A 26258-nucleotide genomic window follows, 5' to 3' on the forward strand; every position below is an offset into this window, starting at 1 on the left:
CAGTGCTTGGTCCTGCTAGTGAAGGCAGAGGACTGGACTCAATGACCTTTCAAGGTCCCTTCCAGTTCTAGGAGATAGTTATATCTCCAATTATTATTAGGAGTGTCAAACTGAGCAGTGAGATTAAAAAGTGGGGGCAGCAAAAGACAAGGCATTGGAGGAGCTGCATGAGGGCAAATGCTATAAAGGCAGCCCCTCAAACTAACAGTGGCCAGAGTCAACTTGGCAGGTGGGCCCCAAGCATAGTTCAGACAGAGACCCTGTTGCAGAGCCAAGACTAGCACAGCAGGGTTCCATGTCCCCCACTAGCAGCAAGGCAGTGGGCACAGTGTGGAGGTAGTCACTAACATGGTTAAATCCTTGCCCTATTAAGAGTCAACAGCAGTTTTGCCATTGAAGTAAGTGGGGCCAGCTCACCCCATTTTCTCCCTGCTCAGGGCACTTGCCAAACTGCATTTGAAACACAAACCCTGCAAAAACCAGCCACCAGCAATCAAATTATGGAGCCAACTCTACATGACAGCAGGGATCACATCTGGTCAGTACCCAGCACATCCAGCTGAGTATTACCAGTACCCGTGCAAACCACAGGGAGATCACTTTCCAAATCACTCCACCCAAGTATAGGGCAGCCCATTGCCTGTCATCATTCCTTTGCCCAATGACAGAAACCCAATGGGCCAGATCCTCAACTGATGTGAATCCATGGGGCCTTCAGCAGTAACGGTGCCCACGTCAGAGCCCTGTCTCCTCCTGGTCCTGGCCCTTCTTCCGCATCATCCTCTTCACTGGAGGGTGACAACTCATCGCTGCCCACCATTAGCTGAGCACTGGAGGCAGAGACACTGTGCAGCATCCATGCTCCTTGAGCCCCAGCCCGGGGGAAGATGGTGGTGGTCCCCTGCTATAATGCAGGAAGTGAGAGCCCATCTTCACAGCCCCTGTGCTGTCTACATCCCAGCCAGGGCTCATCTGAGCCTCATTACATCATTGTTCTGCCTCAGGCTGGGGAGACCAAATGTTTAGGCTATGTAGCTGGGTAGGGCCTAACCACCATCTCTGGCAGAGGCTGAAATACAATCGCGTTGCAAAGAAACATGGCAGAGAGCCACATTAAAATGCAAAAGCAAGAGCCAATAGCAGTGCCTACAAATCTGGGAAATATTGGGCCACTGGGACATTACCCCTAGCCTGGCCCTTCACACAGAACACTCAACCAAAGCCACGACTGCCACCTCTCTGCAAGAAGCGCCCATTTTGTGAGGACTGCATCCAAGCACACTCTGCCTGCCATGACCCCAGCAGACCGGGGGCACACGTGCAGAACCATCCCACCATGGCAGGACCATACACATTGGAAAGGCAGTACCTGGACAGGCTGAAAATCCCCAGCTGATCCATGCAGGAACTCCTACAAGCCCTGCCCGATCCCTAGCCCTGCTGCACCAGTGAGTGGATTAGTGGAAGAAATAGGGCCTATTTTGCGACTTCACTGCATCTCCTGTATTGCCAGCAAGCTAATGCGACAGCCAGGAAACCAGAAACGTTCAGCAGAGCCATGCGGCACCCTGGGAGCAGCTGCTGTCTGGAAGGCACAACGAGATCAGCTCTCGGGGAGACGTGTCTGCACCAGCCTTTAAGTGGTCATGCCACATGACAGCCAGGCTCTGACGGGTGGGTATTTAGGCTCCTAACTCCCTTTGTGGCAATGAAAGTTAGGCACCTAAATACCTTTGTGGAACTGGGCCTGGGGCTGGGGCGGGGCTGCAGAGCCATATGGTTACAGTGGTGGGTCACATCTCATGACAGGCTCATGTCATCTTGGGGCCCTTTCCAGTCTGCACTGCAAGCTTTCAAGAGCTACAGCAATGCCGTTTCCTATTGTCACCAGGTGTCTAGTGTGAAGGGGAAGGCTCTGGGATCTGAGCTGCGCCTGGGCATCAAAGCCCTCTTCCTTTGCAAGCGATGGGTGGCCAGAGAATTGCCAAGCACCCCCGTAGGACCTAACCCCCCAAGCCCCACGAACGTTGCTTTGATTCTATGGACCACGGGATCCACTCCATGCCTTGGCGACCTATCCAGCACAGCCTGGTGAACGGCCACTGGGTCCTGGCACACATGCCAGACCTGACCAGTAGCAGCCTGCATGGAACCTCCATAACAGAGATACAGTGCCCTCTAGGCCTGTGCAGTGCAGGATGCAATCCAGCCCCTCTCCTACTCAAGGCCATCATCCCTAGAATTCCCCTCCACCTGGGTTAGCAACAGCAAGCACCCGAGGGTCGATGGTTGGGTGGCACACTAGTCACTTGCTCTGTGACAGGCAGTGAGGAGGGGAGAGCGCGATGGGAAGGGACGAGCCTGCCCTGTGCCAGGGACCCAGTGCCTGGGCCGCTGGAGGTGTCCTTGACGCTGGGCCGGCCGCACCGGCCGCTTGGTTACCAGGAAGAATGCAATTACAAAGGGCGAGCATATGCCAGCGGAGGGGGGTCAGTGGGGGTGGGGGATGGAATGTCCCTGTCCTTGGCAGATGGCCTTACCCAGTATGCATTGTTCCTTTTAGTGTCTCCTTTATCCGCTGTAATTGGATCCTAGAGGGAGGGATGGAGGCTGGGCAGGATGGGGCGGGGGGGGGAGGGGAATATTCCCGAGCCTTTGGCCTGTGCCTCGCCTGTCAAGCATTTCATTGTTCTTGGCTGATGTCACTCCCAGTTGTTACCAGCACCTCTCCGGGTGACAATGTGGGACTAAGAGGCGCAGCCAGCCCGGGGACCAACAGAAAAGGTAAGCGAATGGGGGAGATCTGTAACTCGGGGGGTGCCGGCACAGCAGAGAGGGAGCCCCGGTGGTGGCACCACAGCAGAGGCAGGGTGCACAGTGTTACTGATTGAGATCGCGAGGGAGCTATACAGTCTGCCTGGGGTTGGGGTCAAACAGTGACTGGGCAATGTAACGGGGGGTGAGGGGAGGATATGCCAGCCCCAACACCTGCTCTGTGGGGTGAACATGAGGTGACTTTGCTGTGCATGCCCCATGGCTCGCTGAGTGGGACACAATGTTCCAGCCCCGTCCCAGGCTGCTCTGTGACGCGGGGGCTCGAGGGGAGAAAGAGCTAAAGTTTTCCTCCTCTCGGAGCCATGTGTTTCCCTGGCAAGGAGCTCCAAAGCCACCTCTGGGGGCTGGAAGCTGCTCCCCAAAACCAGTCAGAAGGGTCTGATGATGCCTCCAAGTTACCTCCCCGCCCTGTCTTAGTTGGAGCCGAGAGGTCCCAGAGGCCAGGAAGCATATAAGGTGCCAGACGGCCAGTCCTCGGTCCAAGTGGCAGGTACCAGCACCCGGGGGCACTTGTAGAAGACTCACATTCCGGGAAGCGACAGGGTCTCCAGAGGACCTTTGTCTCTCAGCACAGATTTGTTCCCATCGCCAGGGGCTGCACAGGGCTCAGCAAGGGGATTATTTTAGTGTCCAAGCAAGGAAGGGGCTGGCAGCGCTGGCTGCAGCCAGACACAGCACTTCAGGCATTCGGAAAGCTTCCCACTCACACAGCTCTACCAGTGCTCCTCAGTCCTGACCCACTACCCCTGCTACTCCTTTCCCAGCACTTCACTCCAGCTCAGCGGGCCCCATGCTCCACTCCGCTGCTCAGACCTGCACCCAGCTCCTGCTAGTGGGCCACAGGCCCGGCCCTGCAATCTCATTCCAGCTCTAGGTCCCCCCTACCCAGCTCAGCTGGTGCCTCTCAGTCCTGTCTTGACCTCACCATCCAGTGGCCCTAAATCTGACCTCACTGCATCTCTTGTTCCTCTGGGCCTGAGCCCCCCTACAGCTGTGCCAGTGCCCCTCATTCCTATTTCCTGCCACCCGCTGGTGCCCCTGAGCTGAGATCACCACTGTGTTGAATCAATGAAGACAGAGATCCAGGGGAGTCAGCGATGAGGCCGTCCAATTCATTCCACTGGTGACCCAGCCCTGGCCTCCTGTGGGGAAGCCCGCACACGCCACCTGCCACCCCACAGCTGCAGATTGCTTTCATTCTTCCAACCTCGCTCTGTCCTTTGTTCCACTACCCACCCAAATGCCATGCACCGCCGGGCATTGCTGGGCAACTTGCTCGCAGAGACCCAAGCACTACTCACATGACATAAAAATAATAATATTGTGCATAGCACTGGGCACTGTACCAGGCAGCCTGAGGTGCCATATCTGGCAGGGCACTCCTACCCACAGCTGGGCCCCCCAAAAATTCCCACCTATATAAAACTCCCTCTGGATGAGCCACAGAGCCATATTATGGTGCATCTCCATAGAAGTCAATGGGGTGAACGTGGCCCATGTGTCCCTTTGGCTGGCACAAAGGGAGGGGTGTAGAGGCAGAGAGTAGCCCTTGAGCCCCTCCATTTCCCAGGTGAGATTTCCTGTTGAGCAAGATGAGCCACCGCTAGATCAGCCTGCTTAGATTGGTTTGCCCAGCTGTGCGTGAGAATGGTTAATAAGGACCACCAAAGGTTGATGCCACATTCTTTGGGGGGGAGCTGTATCTTGGGAACCCCAAGCTCAAAGGCTCTCAAATTTGGACCACTGACCCTACCCCACATCTCCATGAGGCACATTGATTTTCAAGACAATCTGAGTCAGCATGAGGATTTAAGGAAACTTAGAAAAAAATCAGCTGGTAAACAGTAAGCGAGTCTTAACCTTAAGTAGAGCGGTGCTACTACTCCACTCTCATATTATCAGCCAAAGGGGTGTGTAAGGGGAGGGGTCCCAGAGATGGTAGAGACAGAATGTCACTGCCATCAGCTAAGCTTTGAATGAGACAGGTGCATCCCAAGCCGTGACTTCATCCTTTCCCTGCAATGGACATGACAAACTGGGGAAATCTCTGGCAGGTTTCACCCTCTTTTCCACATTTCTGCTCTATATGAGTCTTCCAGGACCAGACCTCCCCTCCACAGCTAGAATCCAGATCCTGCAGAGAACTCCCTACCCCTTAACCTCAAGACAAGAACTTTCCAAGGGGCACCTCCCACCATGTGACATCTTCCCATTTCCCCATCAGCTCCAATGGGATGCTCCATGGCCATTCCCCTCAGCACCAGTGGAACATTCCTCCCTATCCCCTTTCCAGGTGTTGGGGACACTCTCAAGACCCCCTCCCCACCTCACCAAAGGACTCTCCTCCCCAGCAGACTCTCTCAGCCATGAGCTGCCCAAGGGTTTCTAATTCCCCTCTGGCCACAATCATTTGCCCCTTTGTCCTTTGAAAGCCTCACATCCTCCAGCCTGCCTTGTTCATGTCAGAAGGGAAGCAGGGACCAACCTTCAGAGTATCTGTAAAGTGATCCTGCGAATGACCCTCCTACTCCTCACCAGGCCAGGAACACAAGGGGAATTGTTCTCTGCCCCAGGACGAGAGCACCTCCTTCCTGGGAAAGCTGGGGGCGGGATGGGAAGGGCCAAAGAGGAAGCTACCCACACGCACAAACTTTCATTGCAGCTGGGGAGCTCTGTGTCACCCTCTGTGTGCTGGAGAATGTTGGGGTTCAGAGAGGGTTAGGGGCACAGAGACTTGGTGTTCTATATACACTGCATAGCCATCAAGGACTTCCCCCATCGGCATTTCCTGGTGGCAACTGTGAGATTAGAACTCAGAGCCTCAGAACAAAATGCACACACAGAAAGCCCCTGTACCCAGATGGCTAGTGACTAGTCTGATTTCTCTATGCTGACTATTAGGACACCAATTATCCCAGTTCAGTTTAGGAGTGCACAAAACGTAAGGATTAAAACCCAATGATCTAGTGATCTGAGCATAGGACAGGGGGCCAGTGGCTCCTGAGTTCTAATCTTGGTTCTGCCACTGTTGCCTTGGGCCTGCAATGTTGTCTATCAGTGCCTCAGTTTCCCCATCTAATGTAGGGACAATAGTGACCTATCCTTGGGGAAGCCAAAGGATTGTAAAGCACTTTGCAGGGAAAGGCGGCTCATTGTCATCCCTGCTACCCCAGACTGATGTGCTTGGAGCGGCGGGTCATTATACCTGGTCCTGCCTGGGCTGCCAGGGCCCTAGGTGGAAGGGGAGGGGTTGACTCAAGAGAGGCAGAACGGACATCCAATCGAACAACAGAATGCCACAAGGTCCGGTGTATGCCTAGCACAGTAGCGCACGCTAAGCGCACATAGAGAGCTGTTTCTCCAGCTCGCCTTTGGGCTCCTCCTCCTCCTAATGGGAAGAATGTGCTGGGCTCAGCTGATGCCCACTGGATCTAATGGCAACCTGCTGGTGATCCTTAGCAAACTAGGCTGGTGCCCTTTGCAGTGGCTCTGTGGTGTGCTGGGAAGGGCAGGACAGAGTTGGGGGGAGTCAAAAGATATTTTAGAGATACTGGGACTGTCAAGCCAGGTCACCCCTGTTTTGCTACAGTGCCCCCCAGGTCCTAACCCTTTAGTGAAGGGGTGGGGCGGAGGCGGGAGAGGGCTGGATCTCTCACAAAAGCTTCCTTTCGCCACAGTGTAGATTAGTCATTGCCATTCAGCACGCAGGAGCAAAGACAAACAGCAAACAAAGGCAGATGTGAGCGGATAGTCTAGCATAGAAAACAAGCTGAACAAGATGCGAGTGGGGGAACGTAAAATCTCTCGGCCCTGCCTGTGCCATAAAGAAGCCAGGAGGGGCATGCTCCCCTCCTGCTGCCTAACCGAGCTGCCCTTATGGAAAAGACAAGGGCCATATTTCAGACACAGGGGCCCAAGCACCGTGGCTTGCATGCAATAACGTCCTGACAGCTGACCCACATGGCAGGAATAGTCACGCTGTGTTCACCCTTGAGCTCAGGGCACTTTGCAAACCTCACGAGGTTAACTCTCCTAAGGTCTACACTACAGACCTACATCGGTCTAACTGCGTTGCTGAGGGGTGTGAACAATCCATCCCCCAAGCGACACAGTTATACCAACATTACCCCGGGAGCAGCCTCTCCTGCCACCATAGCTACTGCCTCTTGGGAAGGTGGATTAATTACACCAATGGGAGACGCTTTCCCAAAAAATCACAGCTGTAGCACCGTACATGAAAACAAGCCCTGAGGGAGGGGAGCAGCACTGTCTAAGGTGCTCCTCTGGCTCTTGTTACCATAACACAGGAACACCTAACAGCCTCTAACATATTCATACTCAGCAGGGCAGGGAAGTACTATCACCCTCATTTCACAGATGGGGAAACTGAGGCACTGAGCAGCTATGTGACTTGCCCAAGGTGTCACAAAGCAGGGAATTGAACCCAGGTTTCCTTAGTCACAGGCTAGCACCTAACCACTGGGCCATCCATAACACTTGTATTACAGATGGGGAAACTGAGGCACAGAGCCTTGTCCTTAGCTGCACAACACATCAGTAGCAAATCCAGTCACCTGACCCCTCCGTCCACCCCTTCTTCCTTGCCACAGGAGCAGGGGGATAAGGCCAGAGATGCTCTTTTCCTGGGCAGCCAATCGTACTGTCACTCAACCCAATCATCTTGGTCAATATGCCACGTCTGTGGGGGACCCAAACTGACTGTCTTGGCAGGCCTGGAGCTGGCACAGCTCTCTGCAGAGAGCCACAGCCCCTGCCCTAGAAATACCCCAGAGCTCAGGATCAGACAGGAAGGATGTTAAAAATAAAACACTTCTCAATGCCCCTGGGTGCAGTAGGCTTGGAACCCTGTGTCCAGCCCACCCCTCCTGCTTCAGGTCTAGCCATCTGCTGCTGCCAGCAGACCCCCAACTCCAGCTCACTGGGGGAGCTGAGGGGCTCCCCGGCCTGAGAGCTGTAGGAAGTCAGAACTGCCTTAGAGGCTCATCGCATCATTAGCAGATCCGCTCTGTTCCTGTCCCTCAGCAGCAGAGCCAGCTCCCCAAGGCTTTGGGGTATGCGATCAGAGGTCTGCCTCTCTCTCCAGCTGGAACACACAAGCCCCAAGGGAAGCTGCTGGCTCCCGGCTGTCCTGCTGACAGTAAGCTGGGCACTTTGATCAGGGCTCCAAGCTCCATGGGCCAGGCACAGAGCGTTGCCCTGCCAATGGATCAGGCAGCAACAAGAGGCGTGGGCTGCTGATCCTTTTCATCCCATGACCTACGCTCTCATGCCATCTGCTCCTGACCCAGGGTGCCAGTCACACCCACTATCTGCAGCGGCAAACACCAATTCTCCATCCCTGGGGAGCTGGGCACCCACCAGAACAGGGGGATTACCTCTCCCTCCCATCTAGGAGGCAGGAATGACTCTGCAAAGCCCAGTGCTGCAGACAAAATCAAGGGTTGCCCACTGGCTTACTTTAGCTAGCCTGAAGCAGATCAAGCGAGGAGGGAGGGCTCACCTCTGTAGGGGTGCTTACATGCAGGGGTTTACCCAGATCATCCGCTCTGCAGAGAGGCAAGAACTCCCACAAAGCCTATGGACAGGAGCCATGAGAGGAGTGGGGGTCCCCCAGCAGGGACCGCCCCTTGGGATCAGACAATGTATCTCACCACTGATTTCCTGATGGGCTTCTGAGAAGAGTGCATGCAAATTTGCTCCCTTGGGGGCACCTGCCCAGCTGCACAGCTAGGAATTAGCCTCCATATCTAGGGGAGACGGAGGACATCTGGCCAGGGCTTTCCTGGACTATTGCAAGTTGGGAGGGGGAGGCAGGTGCAGTGTGGCCAGGGCAGCCCCATACGCTGCTGGCTTCTGCAGGGGCTGCCATTGCTGATCCCCCTTTGGTCTCACTGCACCAGTGTTTTATCTTGTACCTGTATTTCGCCCACCCCTTACATGGCCCAGCAGACCCCTATCACGTTATTTCAGCCCGCAGACATCTCCTGGACCATGGAAAACCCATGTTCCTTTACGAACACTAGCCTGTGAGTGCACGGTCAGTGCCTGTGCACAGGGGAACTCAGCAGCCAGCCCATGCCTGCAGCACTGCCACACCCGCTCAGCAGTGCCTGCTGGGGTGTGCGCTTATGCTGGCATCCATTGTCTTCCTGGGCACATCTGGCACTGAACTGTGGCACATGCAGCTGCTCCTACCCCCTAACCCCCTCACCCACGCACATGCACACGCACACACTTCCTGCAGGTCCTGAGGTCTCCTAGGCTCCCACTGATCTCTTCGAACCCTGGTTGGCTCTAGGGGGGTGGAATGGCTGTAGACACAATTCAGGAAAGCAAGATGACCTCACTCTCTTCAGCAGCCACCCTGGACTGCCTGGAGCTCTGTAATGGGGGAGCTGTTCAGAACCACTAGGCCCTGGCAGGAATGCATTGTGGGGGCTTGGCTCTCGGTTGCTGTACGTCAGCCTCGCCCCATCGAAGTTGGTGCAGCTCCACTGAGAATCCGGCCCCTGGAGTGCTGCCCAGGAAGGGAGCTGAAGGAGAGCCCCCCTTAGCACCCCACAAGATCACTGCTGCATGCAAGAGGCCTGTCCCCTCTCCTAGCCTGCATTATCCTCCTCTACAACCAAGCCTGGCACGCCAGCTCGAGCTGGAGTCCAAATAAGCCCCCCACCCGCCAAGACCCTTTGATGGGATAGTTGCCGCCTGGGACAACTGGTTGAGATCAGAGGAGCGGCTTGACCATGTCTGCATTTACACAGCTGTTGCCTTCTTGCTGGGTAAACCAGCATTTTGTGCCTGCTTTTCTTTAGGATTCACAGAAGGTAATCCAGGGGCTTAACTATTTTGACCCTGGATATTAAGCCAGCCAAAGGCCTCTCCCCCCTGAGTACAGCTGTGTCAGGGTGGTTCAGAGCAGTGGGACCCAGGTGGGGGCTGGATCAAGGGACCCAGGTGCGGGCTGGGTCAAGCACCCCAGCTCGCATGTGGGTTTGCATTCCATGGATGCTTCCCCTGAACTTGGCGAGGACATCACAGATTATTGGCAGCGGTGGTGTTGAGCACCGGGGAAGGGGTGGGGGGCCCGGTAAAGGTTGCACAGAGGGCAATGCGGGCTTACACGTGGGTGAGGGGACAAACATGCACACGGAAGCCCAGGGATGGGCCCTTGAAGAAAAGCCGGCCTTTTGGAGAATCAGTCTCCCCAGAAGGGAGACCAGAACAGGAGGGTAAGCTGGCTCCAGGGACAGATCTGTCATATACAAAGGCAAAGCAAAATATAGCAGTCCAGAGACTAGGGGCCCTCTGATCCACAATCAATGGGCAGCACGGGAGAAAAAGTGGGCGGTGCTCTAACTGCTCCACCCACAAGTCCAAGTCCCATCCGTAAAACCAAGATAGAGTCATGAACTTCAATCTTGCCCACAAGCTAAAACCCAAGACAACCCCACATTCTCAGCCCCATCCACTCACCCAAACCTCACTATTACAAGCCACGTCTACAATTCCAAACCCCACCCACAAGCCAGAACCCTGCCCAGAATCCCACACCCTACCAGTCCCAAAACATGCCCATACTCCCAAACCCCACCTACAATCTAGCACCAGATGCTTCTGGCCCAATGATCAAAAGGAACAGTTCATGCGCATGGTTGTCGTAATAGTTCCCGACTAACTTCTCACTGGGACGGGCAGCACAGAACTTGGGTGCAAGGCTGGCTGGCTGCAAACAGCCTCAGGTCACATTTGGGAAGCCCTGGCCAGTACAGTCCTTCTGACGCTGGATATGCAAACATCTCCCCAAGGAAAGGCAAGATTAGCTGGCTTCCTTTAACAAGGCCAGGGCTGTGTGTTGCTCAGCTGTATTTATTACAGACATTTCAATAGCACCCATCACCTTACTGTCTGGGCACTTTTAACATTTAACTCTTTAAATGACAAACAACATTTCCCAAATATAAGGAGCAAAGCCCCACATTGATCTTGCAACTTTTATCAGGTAGCAACTTTGCCATCAGCCTGAATGCAAGGGGTGTGGGCGGGAGCTGGTGCTAACAGAAACCTAGGCATGGTTCCAGCACTCACTGGACACAGGGAGCTGGATTAGGGCCAGGTCCTAGGTATCTAGGCCTGGCACTCTGGGAAAGCCCAGAACAGCAAGAAACCCAGGGCCTGTTCAGGGAGAGGTGGAAGGGGAAGATCAAAGAGCCTGAGGAGGAAAAGAAAGAAGAATCCATTTGAACAGGGGCAGGGAGCAAGAGCTCAGAGCCCTGGGAGTGTGTGGCTGAGGAGAAGGGGAATGTGGGAGGGGGAACTGATGTGTTCTGGGAAATCCACAGTTTTGATGGATCCAGCCCTACTTGGTTTTTAACCATCCCTGTCTCTGCCACTGTGCTGCCCTCATCCAGTAACATGCCACTGACATCAGCACAGCAGACATCCAGCAGCACAGCTGGTGAGTGCTGCTTGTCTATGCCAGAAACATAGGTGGGTGCCACCCCAATGCTCCTCACCCAGGGGGAGTAACACCTGCAGACCACTGGGGAGTGCCCCAGCACGGCATTCCCCCAGCACGTAACCAGAGCACTGAGCTGCACCACACACCACTGCCTCTGGGCAGGACCGGCGCTAGGGGTTTTAGTGCCCTAGGAGCACAGCAATTTCGCCGCCCCGCGCCCTGGTCCCGCGGCTCCGGTGGAGCTGCCGCAGTGGTGCCTGCGGCAGCTCCACCAGAGCCACGGACCAGCGGACTCTCCGCAGGCACGACTGCGGCAGCTCCACTGGAGCTGCCTGCCGCCCCCTCCGGCAAAATGCCGCCCACCAATAATCCTGGCAACCTAGGAGATTGCCTAGGCCGCCTAAATGGAAGCACCGGCCCTGCCTCTGGGATGCATCTTGCATTGCTGTACTAGTTAACAACCAAGTAAATAAGGACAAATAAATCAGTGGCTTTTCCACTGGCCTGCTGAGTGACCTTGGTCACCTCTCTGCCCTGTGCCTCAGTTTCTCCATCTGTAAAATGGGCATAATGATACTGACCATCACCACCCTTGGTGACGCGCTTGGAGATCTACTGATGGAAAGAGCTGTATAAGAGCGAGGCATCATCATCAGGGGAGGGCCAGAACTACGCACCTTCACACAGATGGCAATGTCCTCGAGATAAAAAGTATGATGTACTGTGGGCCAGGACCCAAGTGTGTTAGCTGGTCATTGAGCCCTGGGAAAGGCCAATCCTTGTCATGTTTGTTACCTTGCTGCTCTGAAGAGTAGAGATGGCCGAGCACAGGGAGGGCAAGGGTTAGGGGTGGATTGGTAGGACATGGGGCAGTCACCCAGGTTCTAGTGAAGGTACCAGTGCAGAGGCTAAAGGGCAGATTGTGCCTCCCCCTATTCAGGGACTTAATGGGGACCCTGGTATGAGCTAGGGCAGCCCTCAAGGTTGTGCCTCTGGATCAATGGGGCTTTGCAGAGCATAGGACGGCTGGGGTGCTGGTCTAACCTTTACTACCCTTTCCTCTCCTGGCCTGTCCCTTGCCTCTGCTCTGTGCACGTCTTGTGCCAAGGCTGTTGCAGAAGAGATGGAGAACTGGCACAGCCAGCTGTGCACTGGGTGGAGGAGCATCCCACGCTGGCGGTACTCTTTAGGGAGCTGGCACAAGGAGCTGTGTGGCAGCTCACAGCATCTAAAGTAAATCTGCACTCAGGCCCTCCAGCTGCAACAGACTCTGCTTCCGAAAAATCTGCCAGCCCCAGACTCAGCCCATATCCACCAGAACCTTCGGCCAAGACTCCAGTCCCATCTGGATTGCTCTCCATCACACTCTGGCACACCAGCCTCGTCCCTGCGCATGCACATCTAGCAACCCAGAGCACATGACAGGCTGTACCTGCATGCCCAGCTGGATACATATTCATCTCACTGGGACATGGGGCTGGACGGGAGTTAGAGGCAGTGGCGTGTGCATTGGGTAGTTTGCGGAATGGGGCCGATGAGGCAATATTATCCATAACTATTACAGTCCCCTTCTTCCCGCACCTCAGCTTCCTCCCTGTGGGTGCACAGACCAGAGTGCTGTAATTTCACACAATGTGACTCACTTAAACCTCAGGGCTATTGTAAACCCTGCCCAGTAGGTGTGAATAGTTCTCAGTCAACTTCAGAGAGACGGCTGAGCAGTTTCTTAGGGCAGGTCTAAGCCGACGGGAGAGAGCTCTTCTGTTCTGTCAGTTTAATAACTCCACCTCTGCAAGACACAGTAGCTATGGCGGTGGGAGACACTCTCCTGCTGACATGGGGGTTAAGGTCGGTATAAATGCGTTGCCCAGGGGTGTGGATTTTTCAGTCTCCTGAGCACCGGAGTAAGTACGCAGTGTAGAGTAAGTACACAGGCCTTACAGAGACAAGGGGGGGAGAGGGAACCTCTTTTATTGGACGCATTTCTGTTAATGAAAGAGACGTTTCGAGATACTCAGAGCTCTTCTTCAGGCTGGAGCTCTGTGTCTGTGCGCCGTAGCTGCACAGAGCTCTGTGTAAGCTCAAAAGCTCGTCTCTCTCTCTCACCAACAGCAGCTGGTCCAATAAAAGACATTACCTCACCCACCTCGCCTCTCTGATATCCTGGGACAACAGGCTGCAAACATACAATTTCTTAGTAAACAAACATTCCATGCACACTGAAATGAGACAACAGTGTCAGTTATAGCCCAAAACTAAGAATGACTTTTGAATTCAAGTTGTTAGGCAGTAAATCTGATGGTGTTTCTCATACACTTTGATGCTGTTACATATACTCATAACAGCTACACTTCTCTAGGTCAGTACACGCACACACACCCATTCCCTCTGAGTGGCTCTAGGAGATGAGTTCTCAGTCTTTACAGAGTGATCATCCTATGTCGTGTGTGTGTCAGCTGGACTCGTCCGAGCCTGGGGAGAATAGCAGCATCTCAACCCTTTCAAACACTTCAGAACCCTGCCAGCAGACAGACAACCTGAGGATCTCCACAGCTAGCCCAGGTCCAGCTCAGGTGCTAATAGCTGACTGCTCCTTACTTGCTGGTGAATCAGAAACCTCCTGTCATCAGTATCCAAAGTGGTACTGGATTGGGATCAGCGTACAAAATAGCCAGTCCCTGGATCTCCATAAGGCACCCACACTATCTGCACCCCATAAGCCCAGCCAGGTGAGGTAAGAATGTAGAAACTCACCACTCCCTCAGATCTGCCCCATTATCTGTTGAACAGAGACAGAATCCCTGCTTCGAACAGTTAGCTGATTGCTACATGAAGTTCCACAGACTCCGTGGCCTCTCTAGGTGAGAGATGCTTCCCCATAGCTCTCCCTCAAGGTCCATAAAATACTACCTCATAGAGCAAACCTTATCTTAATTGAGAGCTTCCCTAGTAGGAGAAGCCAGAATAGCACTCACCTGTATCCTACGTGTTACAAGGACTAGAACCTGCCAGCAAGCACCTCCTCATCAGGGTTGCCTTTAACTCAGGGATGGGCAAACTACAGCCCGGGGGCCACATCCAGCCCTTCAGACATTTCAATCCAGCCCTTGAGGTCTCACTGGTGAGCAGGGTCCAGGGCTTGTCCTGCTCCAGCACTCCAGCTAGGGAGCGAGGTTGGGGGCTTGCCCTGCTCCGCATGTGCTGTGGTGCCGCATGGCTCCCGGAAGCAGTGGCATGTCCCCCCTCCATCTCCTACACATAGGGGCAGCCAGGGGTCTCCTCACACTGCCCCCACCCCAAAAAACAGCTCCACAGCTCCCATTGGCCAGGAACTGCAACCAATGTGAGTGGGGGGGGGTGCAGACGGGGCAACGCGCAGAGCCACCTGGCCACACCTCTGCTTAGGAGCCAGAGATAGGACGTTGCTGCTGCTTCCGGGAGCTGCTTGAGGTAAGCGCTGCCCAGAGCCTGCACCCCAATCCCCTGCCCTGCCCTGATCCCTCTCCCACCCTCCAAATCCCTCGGACCCAGCCTGGAGCACTCTCTATACTCCCAATCATTCATCCCCAGCCCCACCCCAGAGCCCGCACCCCCTACCAGAGCCCTCATCCATCCCCGCACTCCAACCCCCTGCCCCAGCCTGGAGTCCTCTGCCGCAGCCTGAACTCCTCATTTTTGGCCCTACCCCCGAGCCCACACCCCCAGCCGGAGCCCTCCCCACTTCCACACCCCAACCCCATGAGCATTCATGGCCCACCATACGATTTCCATACCCAGCTGTGGCCCTTGAGCCAAAAAGTTTGCCCATTGCTTCTTTAACTCCTTATTTATACCTTTCCCCCATCCCCCACTGTGCTCTGATTGGCTGAGCTCTCAGAAGTGACTGGGTGTGGCCAGTCAGGTGGCTTGCCCACAATGAAAACTTCCTCTACAGCTTCAGAAACAGCTACTGAACATGTTCGGTAATGACCACGCTCCACTTGAGGGTGTTTCTAGGCCCCTGGTGCTGAGTTGCCCTGCTCAGATGGGCAGATAGAGGTGCCAGCTGCAATCCGCATCCTCTCCCCGTGGCTCCTCTCCTGTGCCTTAGGCCAAACAAAGCCAAATGCTGCAGTGTAAGGCAGGCGGGTTACACTTGTTGATATGATGCTGGGCTGACTGTGGAAGTGAGCTAGCGTGTGCATGATTGGGTCGCTTGGGCCCAGTAGTCGGAAGTACGGAACTGCTCCAGCTTCCATCAGGGGGAGGGTTTGGTGTTCAGCACTTCTGGAAATCAAGGCCCGTGCTATTATGGTGCCTATGGCTAGAAGGCATGTGACTGGTGGATGTCTTAGCTGGCAATTCCCTGGATTTGTGGTTGTGGTGGAAACACTTGCTTTAACTGGGAATAAACAGAGTATTTTGTTGAGGGGAACGCCCACCCGTATGCTCTCCCAGGTCCTGGGTATGCAGCAGCTTTCTGATTGGCAATCGCAGACCCTGGAGCTGGGCTGGCAGCAAGGGACTGAAATATGTCCTGGCAGGATACAGCCCTGCACAAACTGAAGTTTTTAAACAGCCGCTGTGCTCAGACACACAGGGTGCAAGGTGCAGTCAGCGGGAAATCAATGTGTGTCCAGTGTCTAAGGGACATACTGGCACTTGAGCATTGGTGGCACAAAAACAACTGTCAGCTGTTGTGTCCCAGCCTCCAGGAGCCTGTCATTAATACACTCAGGCAGATGGGGAAGGTACAGAGCTAGCAGTTTTACTGAACAGATCCAGCTTTGCGTGAGGTCTGCTTGGGAGTAACCAGACACCCCATCATGTCCTGTAAGCGCTGGCTTGGATTGCGCAAGGGCTGTTTTTATTTTGGGCATTTCACTGGTTGGTCACAGATACAAAAGGGATCAGCCCAGAGCTTTATCTAATATGCTCATTTCGTAAGGCATCTTTTAGACACTTTGTAGTCCCCCCAGGCTGCATGTGGAGTCATTCACTGCCCTGCGCAGCGCTCCCCATTCTGTGCTGCACTGGTGGTGGCCCAGATAAAAGGGGGAAGGGGAAAGTGGCTGTGTAGCTCCTAGATTCTGGAGCTAGCCAGCATAAGGTAGAGCAGCCTCATGGAATATCAGGGTTGGAAGGGACCTCAGGAGGCCATCTAGTACAACCCCCTGCTCAAAGCAGGAGCAATCCCCAGATAGATTTTTGCCCCAGATCCCTAAATGGCCCCCTCAAGGATTGAACTCACAACCCTGGGTTTAAGAGGCCAATGCCCAAACCACTGAGCTATAAACTAAAGTCTCCAGGAGTGTGGGAGGGGAAGGGTGGGGATGTCATCTCTGTAACATGCAGTGTCAACTCTGTCTTCCAAAGTGGCACTGGCAATCAGGCAGGCTCCTCAGACATTAGAGCTACAGAGTATAGGATGCAAAACCGTAAGAGATACACAGCGTGTGCCACAATCACCCAAACATTGCAGCTCTGATGGTGTTAAATCCTGCTGCCCTCCACCAGACCCTGCATAAAACAGGCTTTGCACATTAGGAGCGAGGGGATGGAATTCTGCTCCTTAAGCCAACAGCAGGGCAAGGAGCACATGTGCGTGTATACGTGTTTCACACACAGGATTTGGGGCCAGCAGATCCTCCTTTATGGCCAGCATCACACCCCCTCTCTTGCACATCAGCTCCCATAATGCACCTCCAAGCAGCGTCTCTCCTTAGCATGGAGGGTGGGCTGGGAGGCCTCCCCACGCAGCAGAGCTGCAATTATTCCCTGGTGTTTCAGACTTTTCCCTACTGCACAGTATGGGCAAGAGCTGGCCTAATAGGTTTGGTGAAACCTTTAGCAGCAGCCAGTATGTTCCCCTGTAGGTGACTCGTGATCCCAGCGCTGGCATTAATAGTGCTGCTTGTTTCCATGCTCTCTCTTTAGCCCCTTTATTAGCAAACTTCTGAGCCGATCAGCCTGTTTGTTTGGTGTCCCCACCGCCCTCTGGCCATGCAGAGCCTCAGTCACTGCTCCCCCAAAGCTGCCAGTGTTCTCTTGCCATCCACTATCTCGGATGCTTTCTTGGGGACTCCCACAGGCCAGCCCCACTGTTTGCTGGGTCAAGGCAAAATCAGTGCTAGGACCATGTATGTCACCTTGCTGACAGCGCTGACGAGCCGGATGGCTCCAGGGCGTGTTGCCGGATTCCCAGCAGGCTCACAAGGCCAAAATAAAGCAGGACAGCAGAGGCGACAGGGATCTGAGCCCCGGGAAGCTAAGAGAGGGGTTACAGATGGACTGGAACTGGCACAGAGGGAGCAAACAACCTGCAGTGAAGCAAGGATAACTCTGACGGTGGTGAACCACAGCCTTGCTGAGAGAAGGCTTCTGCCCACCGCAAGCCATAATGTAGCTGGGGGCCTTTGGCTTAGTCAACTCATAATTCAAGGGATTGCCCTTTCCCATCCACCCATCCATTCTCCCCCACCTTCCTCACCTAAGTGATGGCACTCGGATCCCCTACATCTCAGACACACCCACACACAAACCCTCTCCCCTGGACTGGAACATCCTCCCACCACCAGCACAGTGCACGGCATGGACGGTGCTCAAAGGCTGGGGGCAGCAACATGCAGAGAAAGATGCATGGGAATGTTTGCTGCCTGGGTAGGGGATACAGCTGAAGGAGTTGGAATGAATGTCCCAGCAGATGAATAGGAGATGACAGGTATCAGTAGATTGCACAGTGCAATGCTCCATCCCGTCTGGTATCCTGACTCCACCAGAGGCCAATAGCTGATGCTTCAGAGGAAGGTGACCAGAACGCCATACTCTGTCTCTCCTCCTCAGTGGTAGCATCTCTCCTGGCAGTCCCAATGTGCTAATCCACCTGCTGATTGTCCCTGGGGCTGGACGGGGAATCCAGCCAGGCCCCTGCAACAGGCCATCAGCTTGTGCCCTTAGAGGAGGCTGGATTCCCCTTCTGTCCTTCCCTTCGCCGTCATAGCTACCTACAGCTGCTGGCGCTGTGCAGAATGTGAGCCAGCCCCTGCTTATCTGCCAAAGGGGCAACACTCCCACCTGGGACCCTGCGTGTTCTAGGGCCCAGGGTTCTGGTACATTGGTTCCCCAGTGCAGACAGAACCAAGCAGACCTAGGGAGAGACCCAGACCCAATCCCCCTGACTGATGCAGGCCCCATTGTCCATTTCGGCCATGCTCCACTCAGCAGAGGAGGGAAGGGGAGAGGCAGAGAAGGCTTTAAGCCACCGTCCCAGATCCTTGGCCCAGCCTCCCGTGCAAGTCAGAGCAGCAGGAAGATTTCCTGGTTTTAAATTGATTGTCTCAGGGCTGCTCTAACTTACACTTGGATGCAACAGCCTGTGTCACTCCTCTGCTCCTGACTACATCCCTGATCCCCAGATCAGCTGCCTTTGCTGTCCCTTTATGCCCCCAGGACTGCATTAGGGGACAGCATGGGGGAAACAGATGGGGCAGGGGGTGCAGACAGTGAGGGGGCAGCCTACAAACCAGATTCCAGAACCAACTTTGCAGCTGTCTGAGTCTCCCACCTCTGCGTAGGCTGAACTAAAACCCAAGTTCCAAACACTTCCAGATGCCAGATGCCCAGGACTCCCACTCATTCCCCCTAATGTGATATTGGCACAACTTCAGTCAGCAGTGTCTCCTCATGGCAGCCCCCTCGAACTCACCCCCTTCCCCAGCTCGCCAGCCCACCTCCCCCTGGACTCATGCCAGCCCCTTTGCTCAGCTAACCCCTGAGGTTCTGGTCTCTTCCCCAGCACTGAATGAATGTTGTGCTGGGGATGAGTCTGGACCGCCAGGCCTGGAGACCAAAGTCCTCTAGCCACAGAGCAGGTTCAGGACAGGCCTTGGCCACATGCCGGCCCTGCCTCTTCCTCAGCCTCCAATGGGTGGAACGCACAGTCCAGACCAAGTGCTCAGCTTAACTTATTGAAAGCTCTGATAAGAACATTTCAGCACAATATTGCACTGGCTTAATCAAGCATAATGCCGAAGTGAAGGAGACTGAGTAGGAGCCTAATGCCCAGTCCTGGGCACAGGGAGCCTGCTTCTGTCAGCGTTCGCCCTATGCCAGCTCCTGCGTCGCTCCAAGCCCCCTTTATACCTTGTCTCGTGACATCACGCAGGGGCAGATTATTAAACAACCTCAGCTCTAAACAGTCTAGTCTAGCGTTTCAGACATGCCAACCTACAAGCTTTTTAACTGATACATTTTTACTTCTCCTGCTAACATTCTTAACTGGTACCTCCTTAGTGAGCTTTTTTAGCCACTACCATCTTCCCTAGTCTGTCTCACCGGGGAGATCTGCACCTGGTTCGTAAATCACACATCTGTCTGGGTTGCTTTGCCCTGTTAGCGACACAGTCCAAGAATCCGCTGTAGATCCGGCGCAGACCAACTTTCTGATTTTTACAGCCTGTACAATTGTTTTAGCAACGTTTGAAAAGCCACCAGCAGAGAGCAGGAAAAGTCCCTTTGACATTTTCTTATAACACAACTAAATATACAACAGCTGCCTCTCTCCTGTTCTTTAATATACATTAGCTAACACAGTTTGTTACACAGCTGTTTGCACCCATCTGGGATCAGAGCATAGGCTCAGCCCCATGTGTAACATGACGCACTCCTCACTGGCTCATCAAGCAGCAGGGATCCAACCTGAGACCAGCTGGTTCAAAATGCAGGAGCCTCTAAAAAACACACCTCGATAAGCCCCAACTGTTGAGGTCTCCTCAGCCTCTATCTGTGGCTCAGCCATCATGAGATGGAGACAGAGTGCCATGTGGTGTGGGTGTGGCCCATCGAACCCTTGGCCTCTTTGGGCCCCATAGTGCTAGCTGAACCCATTGCTTTTGAGAGCTGGATGCCACCATCTCAGCACACGCCAGCCACCGGATGGTAGTAATTGTTGGCCACCCCACTGCTGTGATGCAGGCTCTGTTCAGTATTCCAGTCCTGGTCATTATTATAAACCACTTACCCAGGGCCATTCCCTTGCACGGGCGCACAGAGAGCGAGGACATGCTCTGCCATGAGCGATCTCAGATGTTTCAGAGATAGGGCAACAACTCAGTGAAGGGAGGGTGTGGGAAATTCTTAGGGAGGAGGGGATCCCCATAGAAAGGATCCCTAAAAGAAGGGGGTTAAGGGGGAGGGTTGGAGGAGGAGGTTGTGCCTTTAAGGGCTGAGTTTCCCAGACAGGATCTGAATAGGGCAATCATTGAACACTGCAGAGAGAAGGCACTAGGCAGACAAGCAGAGGAGTCGCCTCAACCCCTCTGCCATCCCGGCTACATCTTGCCAAATGCCCAGTGCCCTGGTTCAGTCATGCAGCCTCTAACGCTCAGGGTCGTGGGCGGGTTCAGTGCTAAGTGCAGCCCAGCTGCCATATTTACTTGCATGCCCTGCCCATGCGTCTATCTCATGGCTCTGCAGGGCGCTCTGGGGTGAAGCCACAGCCTGCCCAGCCAGCCTGGGCTTTGCTGCAATACTGACCGTGAGCCTCCCACATAGCAAGGTTCCAATGGTACTGTGGGTAAGCAAGCGGCCAAGGTCCACACAAGTGCTTACTGAACCCACTGATGTTCCTCTCTCTGCAGATTTAGCTGCTTGGGTCCCTACTAGACCTTGGGTGCTGGTTTGCCCAGAAGCCAGTTCATGCATTCCTATACCATGGCGTCACCAGACAGGATGAGTGGCTCAGATACCGGCCTGGAGGAGCCAGAGCTCAACATTACTCTTACCCTCCGGATGCTCATGAACGGGAAGGTAAGTGTGCCCCTCTGGCTGGGATTCCCTCCAGGCTCTCCTGGGAAAGCAACATTAGGAGTTCTACCCTGGGGCAGAGGGCTCCTTCAGGCTGGGATCCCTGGGGCTGGCCCAGAGCAGCAGCATGGGTGACTGGGATCTGCGCTGGGCTCAGACAGACAGCTGGTGTTGAATTTGCAGAGCTCACGTTTCATTTTGCTTTCCCAAAACTAATCCCATTTAACAACAATCAAAGCCTGACTCTGGGACGTCTGTGCTCCAACAGAGGTCCATTTTAGAGCAGAACCATGAAACATTCATCAGAATGTCAGTCCAAGATCACATTTTGTAGCAAAACTGCAGAAATGTCTAGTTTCAGTTCAAGAAAGTATTCGTTTTATCGGGCTTTGGAGAAAAGCAGTTGCCCAGAGAAAGAAGCAAGGATTTGCTGGGAACTTTTGAAAGGGGAGATTACTATTTTTGCACATGACTGTGCAACATGGAGCCATTACAAGTGCACCAAAATAAGGGCTTCAACCACCATCTACCTACCTAAATGATGCAGACAGACAGAGAGCTAGATAGATAGATTTAAAAAAAAAAAAAAAACTAGCTGAATTTAACTTCAAGGGACACTGGCAACTTGTTTTTTTAGATTACTCTTTTTTTAAGTTAATGTTTCCAATAATATGTCTTGAATTTTCTGTTTTCAATCCATTTTTAAAACACATGAGAGTTTTCTGTTCCCCTGCTGATGCTTGTATGGATCTTCTGAGAGAACCACAAAATCCACCCTTCCTTTCTTTGCCTTTCACCCGGGACACGTCCTCTTAAGGGATTGGTGTAGCACGGGCCTCTGAACTTGCCCAAAGAAGTACACGCGATTGAGATCATTGTGCTAGGGCAGGAGTTCTCACAACACGTTTTTTGGTGGCCACAGAGTTCAGCCACCAACTCTTGCTGGTAGCCCCACTGATACTTTTTCCTAAAATACTTCATTAACTTTAGGAAAAACATATAAATATGCACATCTACATGTCCAAATCATTGTCCTTTATTTATGTAAGGGTTTTTTGTTTGTTTGTTTGTTTTTGGCAGTCTTAATAGTAAAAATAGTGCTGTGAAAAGTGATATTTATATGTTGATTAATATGACTTAGTTTTCACAGCACACTTAGTAGCCAGCTGGGAAGCTGTGATAAGTGATATTAACCAACATACAAGTATCACTTATCACAGCCTCCCAGCTAGCTAGTAAGTCTGCTGGGAAAAGTGATACTTGCCCAGGAGGCAGTGGTGGCCATATGAAAAGCCCCTGGTGGCTGCATTTGAGAAACGCTGTGGAGCCTGGGACAAAGCCCAGGTGAGCATCAGCCCAGCAGTGAAATACTCTGCAGCCAAAGTGTCAGCAAATGCACGCTGGGAACCAGCTGGAAACAAGAGATGGGCATTTTGCCCTGGTGCTAATGTCTCCCAGTGACCTTCAGGTTTGCTTGCAGCAATGCCTGCCAATGGCAATGAGAGTCAAGGGTGTCCCTGCACCTGCAGTTCCAGAACAAGCCATACTGCCACTCAGGGGCACGCCTAGTCCCTAGGGCGGATTGGGCTGGTCCCCTGTGTGCTCAGGAATCTCCTAACTGGGCTGCTCTTCTCTCTTTGTGTTTCCACAGGAGGTTGGTAGCATCATCGGCAAGGTAAGAGGCAGGTGTTCCCCATAGCCGGGACGTTTCTTCAGGGTCTTGCGGAAGCTGTGGGAGTCTAACCGCCCTCCCTGTTCTTATTCCCACAGAAAGGCGAGACTGTTAAGAGGATACGGGAACAAGTAAGTGGTGTGGGATGGCAGAGCCTCTCGCACTCCTGAGCTCTCTCATGGGGCCAGGCTATGTCCTGTGCAACTGACCAAAGCTGCCTCTGGCTCATGAATACCCTTCAAACCTCCCTTCTCCTCCTCCTATAACCCCCACCTCACATCAGCACTGCAGCCCCAAACACCTGGCAAGCCCAATGGTGCCCATGCCCAGGCTTAATCAACTGCAGAGGTAGCTGGAAGATGCCTTTCCCTCCACATACACACAGCACACACTCCCAGAGGTGAGCCTGCTGCCTAGCAAGAGAGCACTCAGCCCCAGGTGACTCAGGGAAAGCGAGGGGGCAGAGCCTCAAATGTATGGTTAATGATGGTACCACCAGGTGGTGCCATTATACATAGCGGTCCAGGTTCTCTTCCTTCACAGGCCAGCAAGTTTTGACTCTTAGGGAGATGTGCTGGTTTTGAAAGGTTTTGTGCAGAGGCAGCTTGGGAGAGAGGACACTGCATGAGTGGCAGATAAGTATGTGCTCTGCCTTGGGCTCTGACTGGAGTCAACTCTCAAGGCGGAGTTGCTCCCTGGAACCAGACACGGGTGTTGGGATAAAAATTCTTGGAAGCAGAAATTTACCTGCATGCTGTTTGACCATCCCATTTCAGGACTGGTGTAAATAAAGCAAATTACACTTAGCGTATACCCAGACTCCACATTACTGAATTCTCCACTAGAAGCCAACCTGCAAGGCCCCAGATCTCTGCTACTGCTCAGCAGCACAAGGGCGTCACTGATGTCAGAACAGGACACTGGTGTCAGATGAAGGAGCAAGAATATATTGCACCGTGCCAAGTTAGGGAAATAAAAATAAAGGAACTAAGAGGAAAGAGCAAATAGCCACAGTCTTAGCAACAAATAACAAGAAATGTATGAAATACATCAGAAGCAGGAAGCTTGCAAAAAACCCTCAGTGGGTTGCTAGACCACCACGGGCAAAGAGAGCAATTAAGGATGATGAGAAGATTGCAGAGAAACTAAATGATTTCTTTGCATCAGTCTTCATCGCAAAGAATGCTGAGGAAATACCTTCCATGGGCCTACTCATTTCTGGTGAGAAAGGTAAAGTACTGTCAACGACTGAGGTGTCTAAAGAATCGATGCTGGAACAGATGAACACATCAAAGAGCAGCAAGTCACCTGGCCCAGATTGCAGATACCCAAGAGTTCTGATGGAATTTAAGAATGAAGTTGCCGAGCAGATAGCAAATATATGCAAGTTTTCATTAAAATCTATTATACCGGAGATACAGCTGGGATTCTGGGAATCAGAGCAGGGAGCTTTGCTTTGGTCCAGGTAAATTAGCTGAAATGTGAAACAGAAATGTAATTTAAAGCACCTCCATGATCATGCTATGCTGAGTGTAACCAAAGACACCCCTTTAATCTACTGGTATTGTTTGAGCAGGTCATGTGACTAAAGGAGAACCGGTTGATATCGTTTATTTGGACTTTCAAACAGCCTTTGACAAAGGTCTTCACAAAAGGCTATTAAGGAAACAAACAGGGCTTTGTGTGAGAGGTAAAACATTGTCATGGATCAGAACTTGACAGAGAACAGAGTAAGAATAATTAGCCAGCATTCATCTTGACAAGACATTAACAAGGGGGCCCCTTGGTTCTTCATTAGAAGCTGTGTGGTTTATTATATTTTTCAATGATCTGGAAAGGGGAGGTGAGCAAAGTTTGCAGATGAAACCAAATTATTTAGACTATGACTGGAAGAGAGTGAGGAACTTGAAACCTAACCATGCAAGGGAAACAAGGCAACGCGATTGCCAATATCAATTTCACTGCAAATGCAAAGTAGTGTAAATTGGAGGGATTAATCCGAAATCGCCATTAATTATGATGAATTAATGATTATTATTGTGGCAATGCCTAAGAGCTCCAGCACCAGGTAGTGCCTCATGGATGGGGACCTCATTGTGCCAGGTGCTGTACAAATACAGATCAAAAAGATGCTTCCAGTCCAAACATGTGGACAGCTTCTAAATAAACTGTCAGGAAAAAGACCTGGACGGCTCAGTGAAAACATCCTCTCAATGTGCAACTGGGGGGCCTAAGGAACAGGCTGAAGTAGAATATGGAACTTATTGTACAACTCAAAGGAAAGCCCTTAACTGGAACTGTGTTCAGTCTGTGTCACCCCATCTCAACCAGGACGCAGCAGAAATAGAGGGTGGGCAGAGACAGAAATGATTAGCCACTTGGCCAGATAGCCCTAGGAAGAGTTCTTACCCTGCTGTCTGGTTTGCTTTCTCAGAGCAGCGCCCGGATCACCATCTCTGAGGGATCTTGTCCTGAGCGAATCACCACCATCACAGGATCCACAGATGCTGTCTTCAGAGCCGTCTCCATGATCGCCTTCAAACTGGAGGAGGTATGGTACCCGCCCCCTGCCGCCCCGCCTGTATTCACCCTGCACTGCATCAGCCTGCTGAGAATGAAGGGCCAAGGAGGGGGGTGATTTGGAGGGTCCCCCAAGAGTACAACAGAATTTGCGAACCCTTTTAAACAAATCCATGGCTCCTCCTCAACCCTGAGCATCTCTGCTCTCCCGAGGGGTCAGATTCTGGTCCCTCAGGGATCTGTTACTCAGGCTGATTGTATGGGGACTGTTCCATACAGAATTGATCTTTACAGAGCCAGCCATTCACCTGGGCCTGTATTTACACAGCACCAACTAGGGTGACCAGATGTCCCGATTTTATACGGACAGTCCCGATATTTGGAGCTTTTTCTTATATAGGCTCCTATTACCCCCCCATTCTCTGTCCCGATTTTTCACACTTGCTGTCTGGTCACCCTAGCTCCAGCCTGAACACTAAAGATAGTCTCTGCAGAGCAGCAGGACCTCATTGCTCTGGGAGGGGGAACAGGGACACCCTCGCTCTGCGCTGACCCTGACCCTCAACAGACTCCACTGAGAGCACCATGCCATGGCCTTTGGCCCCAGGATGGTGATATTCATTCCATTCCAATGCTGTACCTCTCCCATTTCAGGACCTGGGGACAGGAGCCGCCAACGGAGGAGCTGTGTCCAAACCGCCAGTGACACTGCGGCTGGTCATCCCAGCCAGCCAGTGCGGTTCTCTCATTGGCAAAGCTGGTGCCAAAATCAAGGAGATCCGGGAGGTAAGGGCTGGGGGCACTTTGCAGAACCTGTTTGCTTCTCCCCAGTGAGGCTGGTTGTTTACTTTCTGCACATCTCTCCCCTGAAGGGATGGAACCAGGCCGGTCAGTTTCGCTTCCTGTTTCTCATGCCACAGTGTCCAGCTGCTGTGTTTGGCTTCCTAGTTCGGTGCACAACAGAGTCTG

At 53.0% G+C, this 26258-nt stretch overlaps 1 protein-coding gene across 6 annotated transcripts in view; it reads left to right on the plus strand.

Moving 5' to 3' along the window:
* The window catches only part of PCBP4 (poly(rC) binding protein 4), a 39649-nt gene that overhangs the window by 4129 nt on the left and 9262 nt on the right, over positions 1 to 26258 (plus strand). The window contains exons 2-8 of one of the 6 annotated variants that reach the window (XM_030569440.1): positions 438 to 1674; positions 2713 to 2784; positions 20932 to 21100; positions 22749 to 22772; positions 22868 to 22900; positions 25204 to 25320; positions 25944 to 26075. In XM_030569440.1, coding sequence (XP_030425300.1) covers positions 20990 to 21100; positions 22749 to 22772; positions 22868 to 22900; positions 25204 to 25320; positions 25944 to 26075 — 417 coding nt within the window. In that variant the 5' untranslated portion in view covers positions 438 to 1674; positions 2713 to 2784; positions 20932 to 20989. Of the gene's footprint in view, positions 1 to 49; positions 1675 to 2712; positions 2785 to 20794; positions 20829 to 20931; positions 21101 to 22362; positions 22442 to 22748; positions 22773 to 22867; positions 22901 to 25203; positions 25321 to 25943; positions 26076 to 26258 lie in introns of those variants that run through there. The other 5 variants (XM_030569441.1, XM_030569439.1, XM_030569443.1 and 2 more) reach the window with 5 other exon arrangements.

Source organism: Gopherus evgoodei, chromosome 7, assembly GCF_007399415.2.
Source record: "Gopherus evgoodei ecotype Sinaloan lineage chromosome 7, rGopEvg1_v1.p, whole genome shotgun sequence".
Classification (NCBI taxonomy): Eukaryota; Metazoa; Chordata; order Testudines; family Testudinidae; genus Gopherus; species Gopherus evgoodei.